Source organism: Nelumbo lutea, chromosome 3 (genome assembly GCF_056320005.1).
Source record: "Nelumbo lutea isolate HS-2025 chromosome 3, American lotus-T2T, whole genome shotgun sequence".
Lineage (NCBI taxonomy): Eukaryota > Viridiplantae > Streptophyta > Magnoliopsida > Proteales > Nelumbonaceae > Nelumbo > Nelumbo lutea.
The window spans coordinates 29,640,476-29,648,550 of NC_142686.1; the positions used below are offsets into that span (position 1 = coordinate 29,640,476).

The 8,075-nt window shown below is 37.9% G+C and overlaps 1 protein-coding gene across 1 annotated transcript; it reads right to left on the bottom strand.

The window, feature by feature from the left end:
• Window positions 1–2,245: 2,245 nt before the first annotated feature.
• LOC148863938 (EF hand calcium-binding protein family) lies at window positions 2,246–3,429 on the bottom strand. The gene has a single exon (XM_088980311.1). The coding sequence runs from the start codon at window positions 3,133–3,135 to the stop codon at window positions 2,518–2,520; it is 618 nt and encodes a 205-aa protein (XP_088836437.1). The 5' UTR covers window positions 3,136–3,429; the 3' UTR covers window positions 2,246–2,517.
• Between the last annotated feature and the right edge of the window lie 4,646 nt (window positions 3,430–8,075).

The window sequence follows — 8,075 nt, forward strand, 5'->3', positions numbered from 1 at the left end:
ATGGGGAGATGTTATCAATACACAATGAAATGTGGCTGTAAAGTCAGTGTGAAGAGTGTTCACTCCTCAGTGAGGATCAGATCCCAATTCCCTTAGGTTGTTTTTGTTTTCGGAATAAACTTCATTGATGTAAAAGTATATCGTTGGTGTTCAATGTCAACATGTTTAAAATTAGTGAACCTTGGAACTTTTTTAAGGCTCAGTTTGGTAGGAGTTCAAATACAAATATGCACTGTGCAAATATATACAAAATAATACAAAATACAAGGTTTTGCACTTTACAAATTTGCATTTATACTCCTCCCAAACTGAGCCTAAAGTGCGATAATCGATGTAAAATTGACATCGATTTTTCAAAGTGTGATATGGATATAAAACTCAACCGATGGGGATTTACATCAATTTTTTATATAAACCTTACATCAATAACAAACACAAAAATATATACCAAGAGTAGAGTTTTATACCGGTCATTATTTACAATAAAAACAAACAAAGACAAATAAGAACTGATAGTGGAATTTTACGTTAATATAACACAAACAAGCGCTGCCTTATGAGGGATTCCAGCGAATCATGAAAATAAAATAAGAAAAAATGGATAAATTTCTTAAACTACCCTTATGGTTTAACTAATTGACTAAATGCATCTTAATTATTTGAAAATTGACTAACACTACCCCTAATGTTTCTGACAATTGACTAACTCCACCCTTACTATTAAGCTCCATTAATATTCGTCAAAAATCATTCCCACATGATATATATATTTTTAACCCCCCCCCCTCCCTTTCCTTTTCACCATACAATGATTCTCAGAGGAGACGATGGCTTTCCCATGCGGGCAGCGAGAGATGGGGTCCGTTGCAATAGCATGAAGTTCACTGCCAATCCATGACTTTGAATAGATCGTTGGAGGAGTTCACTGCCAAATCATTTGGCACCACCGAGATGAGGATTCAAGTCTCTTTGAATTTGTAGTTATTGGAGGAGTTCCTGGAGAAGGGAAGTGAAGAGGGAGAACGAAGAGGGGAAGGAGGGGGGGAGCAGAGGAAGAACATCACCGCCGCTGTTGGAAGTTGTAGGAGTGGCAGCAATTTTGGTAGATCCAAACATAGAGCTTAAGAAGATCGCCGCCACTGCCAGAAGTTGTAGCGGTGGTGGCGATTTTGGCGCCGAAAAACAGAGGGTAAAGAGAGAGCTTTGAATGAAGGGAAAAGTTGTAGTGACAGAAGTTGTTATTCAAACTGAAGAACTCTTATTTCTCAGACTCTCTCCCTCTCTCTCTCTACTTTGTTATTCGAGAGTGCTTCCAAAGGAAAACCCAATTTTTCCCTCTCCCACCAGCTTTTTCCCTCCGAGGGTGGAATCTAATCGTAGATTTGGGACGATTTCTTTGTGAGTGCAATGAAGCTCATTTTTTTTTTAATAAAGCTTGAAGAAAAAAGAAAAGATAAAGGAAGAAAAGATTGGACAAATCTGAAGCTTACACCCAGTTAACAATTCTACACTGGATCAAATAAAATTCACCATCATGAAGATTTGTTCCTCAAAAAGGTCTGAATTTATCCGTTGGGTTGAATGGCGATGGCTTCGCTCGACAACCCCTTTGCACCCAGTTAACAATTCTGCGCTGGGTTTAGTCTTTTTTATCTTTCTATTAACGCACGCTAACAATAATCATTTGTCAGAAACAGTAAGAATAGCCTTATTCAATTTTTAAACAATAAAGGTACAATCTACATCTACATTCTACCCTTTGGACGTGTGGTCAGTTCCTAGCGAGAATCCTACACCCACCAGACCTATTGGAGTTTGGCGGGCATTACGCAACAACTTGATGATTCAGTTTGTTGCAGTTGGGACACGCATCCACCAATCAAGTCCAATCAAGGGCCCACTGCTACATCACAGGCGGTGAATCCAATGGTATCAAACTTCTTACGAAAAAATAAAAGAAGAATCCAATGGTATCAGAAGATTCTTTGTTAAGGAAGATCATCAAGAAAACATTTGCAGCTGAGAGAGAGGAAAATAGCCGTTCAAATTTGATTTTCCTCCTCCAAAGTCCAACCCACTAACCACACAAATAAAAAGCAATTAACAAGAAACACCAACCAAACAACCACAATACCCGAAAAGCAAAAACAGGAACTGGTCTGAGTAAAAGAGTAGAAGTTCTGGTAAAAAGAATCACAGGCCGATCTTCAAAAGTTGAAAGTGAAGAACACTCTGCACTAAAATATGTTGAAAAACAGCAAACAAGAAAGTAGAAACTCCATTAATTACTGCCACACAGAGAAAGAGAACGAATTCTTTAACTTGGTTTTAGCTTTCAACAAACAAGAAAGGAAAGAAAGATCAAAAGATCATCTGTTGAGTATACAGAAAGCAAAATTATAACCTCCCCCGGTTGATGTTCTCATGGAACCCAATTTCAAAATGAATGATGAAACCAGGGAATACGCTAAAAAAATCAAAGAGAAGAGAAGAGGAAGAAATCTGACGAAGACATTGTCATCCATCGCTTCTCACCATCACTCTTTGCAGCGTTGCCATTGAAGTTGCTCGTGAAGACGAGTCGGAGCTCGAACCCATCATCATAATCTTGAATTCTTCAAAATTTATCAACCCATCTCCATCACAATCCACCCCACGAATCATCTTCTTACACTCCGCAATCGAACATCTGTCATCCCCCAAACTCTTCAACACCGTTTGCAATTCCTCCGGTGATATGGACCCATTACAATCGATATCAAACACCATGAACGCGTTCTTCAGATCCTCTATTACCTTCAAAGAATCAACCCCTTTCGTGTTCAACTCAATAAACTCTTTCAAATCAATAAACCCATCGCCGTCCGAATCCACCTCCTCCACCATCTTCTGTAATTCCTCTTCCGTCGCAGGGTGTCCCAAGCTCCCCATGATTGAACCTAGTTCGGACCAAGAAATTCTCCCATCCCCATTCACATCAAATCTGTTAAAAACATGCTCCAGTTCCTCGATCTGGCTTTTCGAATTCACCAACGAGTTCACGGAAGACGATCTCGAAACAGCCGAGTTCCCTCGAGGGGAGTTCGGCACCGACTTGCTCTTCCTTTTCCAAGCGAAAAAAGATCGAATACCCATGACTCCTTTCTGGGTTTCAAGCCTCAAAAACAGTAAACCTTCAAGAGACACTCAAGATCCTGAGATCCCAAAGCAATAAAAAGCTGGGGAGCGAATTAGCGATGAAGAAGAAACAGAAGTTTTAAGGTGATTAAAACCACAACCCTTGAGGGTATTGCGTACAATCTGTATTCCCGTGAAAAGTGGAGCTCCAAAATCAAAATTGTGTAATTGGAGACTATTTTTACCAGAAATTTTTCTCTATGCGACAGAGAGAGAGAGGATTCTATATTTCTATTGATAAACGACGAGATTAACGGTCTCATAATCTTCAATTTATACTCGTCGTAATTAAATATTAATTGATTTTGGGAAACTGCGTGGAAGGTTCGAACCAGTACCATCACTTTCTTCTATAATAATGCAACCACGTTCTGGAATATACTAGAGTCTTCCATCGATGTCATAAATGCACTGTACTGACTGTTGGATTGGAATCTGATTTGATATTTTACTAAATTGACAGAATGAACGACAGATAGTGTAAGGAGAACCGGTATTCAGTGGTTCTGGTTGAGTACTTGAGTTGGATCATTGTGTGAAGTCTAGAAATGGGAAGGCGTGATACCCTGATTTTTTGCAGCGCGACAGATATTCCATTTTTGAGAATATTTTAATTTCCTGAGTAAATTAAAATGGGAAGGAGTGAGAAAAGGTAGGAAAAGGGATCCAGCTTTTGGGAGTGCCGGAGCCAAGTGGAGAAACGAAAAGGAGGTGCCTGGAATGGATCACGAGGTTCTCTATTAAGTTATAATCACAACATCATTAGCCATTGATTTTGATATCGACGGCGAAGAATCTGATTCAAGAGAATTTTCTGATTGTAGCAGCGCCATCGCCGTTGATCGCGTGTCCTTTTTTCCCGTGATAAAAGCATTTTATATTGGACGCTGCTGCATACCTTTTCCCGTGCTCTGAAGGTGAAAGGTTCACGCGTGTTGTGCTTTATACTGCTTTACCCGTGATGCTAGACGATGTGGATTTGACACGTGTCAATGTCAATGGCGGGAAAACAGTTAATTAAAAGGAAAGGAAACTCGTGTAGCGGCTTCAATATGGGCATTACCGTCAATGAGCATGTGAAAAGGACAATGCATTAAGGACAATTTGGTCATTGTAATCTCCTAGTTTTTAACGTTGCTTTGCTTCTAGAGGGAGTGGAGAACCATTGGCCACGTCATCTATGTTACTTCTCTCCAACCGGGCTATTCTATGGCAGACGTGGCATATTTTCTGCCGATGTGATGGTCCTATGCTACTTCTAAGGAAGGATCAGAAGTGAACCATGTATAGAGAGCAGTAAATGGATCGGGTCTACTGATAGAAGTAGACCCGAACCGACCAAAGCCATACAGAGTCTCTATAGGATGGGCCGATCTTAAAGATCATATGGGCCAAAAATTATCTGATTTTATTGCATTTAACTAGATGGTCGAGAAACAGATTGTTTGGTTTTTTTTAACTCATATAAGTAGACTATTTTGGAATATCCATTGTTTTAATTGGAATCAATTAAATGGTGGGTCCCGATTCTTGATACAAAAAAATCTTATAGATTTGGCAAATTTTTATTTTCTTTTAATATTCGATCATTGACTTTGGACCTTTGGATTTGTGGGTTATTCATGTTTTGGGCTTAATGGGCCTAGACGATTATCATTATCATCATCCGTCATTCGATCATTGATATGGTAGGAAGTCAATGTACACGTATCAAGGGGATTATCAAACGGTCCAATCAAGATGACGTAAGGGCTGTTTGGCAACTAAAATAAAAAATCAAGGGCTTTAGAGTTTAGAGAACATTGGGTGAATAGAAGTTTAGGTGTTATAAAAAGTAGTTAGTTTTTTTTTTTTATAATTTTATTTTTTCGAAGCCTTAGTTGAATCTTGCTATTTTTTCATGTCCACATCGAGATTGTCAAATTAAGACCTTCCCATCAATCTTTGTTGCTTCTTCAACTATTGGAGTATAGTATGTCTAAAATGGGTTTAGCAAGTTAAAGCTAGAGAAAAATACACTAGGTTATGTTTGGTTTGAATGAAAATGTGAAACAAACAAAAAGTTGATAGAAAATTCATTAAAAATTTATAAAAATCCTTAGGCTGTGTTTGGTTGCAATGCAAATAAATTTGCATTGATAAAAAATCATGCACTGTAAATTTTGACCCATTTATGTTTTAAATTTTAGCTTATTTTGTTTGATTGCAGTAGAATGAAGTAAATTAAGACATGAAAGCATAACAAAGCAAAGCCCAAAACCAAATTAAATGAGAATTTGTATTTTTTTTCATTTGCACTAGTGCAAATAAAACTGCACTTCAACCAAACGCAACCTTAAGAATTTTCCCTCAATATTCTGCTTCTCTTTTATTTTCTTTCAAATCAAACCAGATACAGCACCGCAAAGCAAGCAAAAAACAAAAAAGCATTGACACATAATCAAATAAAACATGGTGATAAATTGACACACCACAGTTGACATCTACAATGTGGTTGAAAATTTGATAGTAAGTACATCTTGTGCAATGAGAAAGTACATCTTGTGAAATGTCACAAAATATTTGTTAATACACTAAAGTTGGATTCATCAAACAAAAAAGTGCATAATAATTTTAAATGAGAGAAAAACCAAAGTTTTACTTAATATCCAACGAAATTGATCATATTTTTAAATGTTATTTAACACTTTTATAAAGATTATTAGCATGCTTTTTTTAAGTTTGTTAACTTCAAATTGACTTTATTTTCCTTTTTCAATGAGCTGTTTATAAAAGCTTAAGGTATTAGATGAGTTCAATGTATAGTTGTTTATCTTCTAGCACGCTGCCACTCAGTCTTAAAAGTATAAGCCCATTTATACCTTGTGATAAAATTTAATTAATTATACATATTGAGGCAACAGGACACTTGGTTAAATAGGTAGGCCCAATCATACCTTGAGCTGAAATTTAATTAATTATAATGGGAGTCATGAAGAAAACATTACATCACTTAACGAAACATGCTTTAATAACATTGCAAGAAAGAGTTCAGATCTGCACCTCACAAAGAGGTGCCCCACAATGTGTTACAGCACATTTTCGTCATGTATTGAGAACATCTCCCGATGATAGTATCATAACCGATGATGTCATCATCAGGAGATGTTCCCAATACATGGCGGGGATGTGTTGTGGGACATTGTGGGGCACCTCCATGTGGGGCACAGATCTGAACTCTGCAAAGAAACGTTCAACCTGAAAACTTACTATAAGGTAAGGTCCTTGGATAAGCTTTTATTCTCTAACAGCTATAATTTTTTAATATTTATTTACTATTTTTATAACTATCTTTATAGTTTCAACAGAAAAGACATTATTTTTTAAGTAACTGAAGTCAGAATGTCATAATCCTTAGGTACACCAAGCAATTGGTCTAATTTACAGTTTGTGAATTCACACACATGCACATGCACACACGTGCATGCCATGCACACAACACCCCTCTCTCAGGACGGAATCTAGTAGGCACAATATAGTAAATATGTTCGATAAATACTTAATAAAGGGTATTTTAAGGGATAAGTGACAAAAATTTTCTAGTGCTCATTGAATGTACTTACAATGGTGTGCCTATGTGATCGGATCTCGACTGTCCCCCTCCCCTACCTCCCCATACCCCCTCCCCCCCCCCCCCCCAAAAAAAAATATAAAAAAGAATCCCAAAAGAAAGGGAGCCAATGAATTTGACCTTAGAGTGGGTCCCACCACCTGGATCCCACATAAGATCTGTCAAGGTTTGCATGTCGCGTTTTCAGGCAGGGCAACAAAGACGTGAAGACAAGGCGAGGCTGTGATCTGCCTAGTCAAAACTGGCGTAATATCGGCCAGGCCTACAACCGGCCGAGCGGTGAGGCCCTAATTTGTGTACCGTCCACGTCCACAAAAATCCACATCCACGGCCATCGTGATTCGTGGCCCATGTTAGGCAGTAAGTACTGCTACTACACCCAAAATGCAGTTGGCACCATACACATACAGCTACAGCTAGCTGTGAGTTCGGCCGGGGGCTTCCTTGTGTCACCCGAGATGCGACTAGGCTACCTCAACCAGCGGCCAAGCTTTGTGGAGCCAATGTGGCTTGTTGCATACTTGCATGTGATTAAGATTTTGCTGTTGGCCCAGGAGGCATGGCCGCATGGCTACGTGATTTGATTTGATCCAATGCTTTAATAAAATGCCGATATCTGAGGGGGTGTTTGTCAATATCTATGATTTTGTCTTTTTCTTCAAAGAATGATATTAAGGGACTAGAAGAGCATGGGATAGACAAAAAAGATATGGGTATAGAAAAATGATTTAAGTAGTAATGATAACTTAACAATGGATGTGATTTTAAATGGATCAGATTGACCAAACCGGATTCATGTAGCCAATCCCATATAATTGGGATAAGGTAATGATGATGATGACAATGATGATGATGAACTTCAAGAAGATGTTATATGAATTGTTTTTCTTGTCATGAATTTAGAAACAAAATATACTCAGCTGATTTGAAAACAAGTTGGTTCTTAAATTTATGATTTGTATATGCATTTTCAAAGCTGAAATCAAAAATAAATTCTTGAATTAAGGCCCCCCCGTTCATTTTTTGGTAAGTTACTTACCTAGGTAAATGCAATTATCTAGATAAATTTTCCTAGTAACATTTATCCGGGTAAGTGATTTTATCCATGTTCTTTTATTTCCTAGATAAATAAGGTAATGACCATTTTATCCATAAAAATCCATTATTAAAATGGGCACTTTTGTCCCATTCAAATGTTAGCAACTTTCCCCATAGGTGGAAAAGTTATTTACCCATCTAGGAGGTATCACATACCCAGGTAAGTGATACCTAGGAAAATGAACTTTCC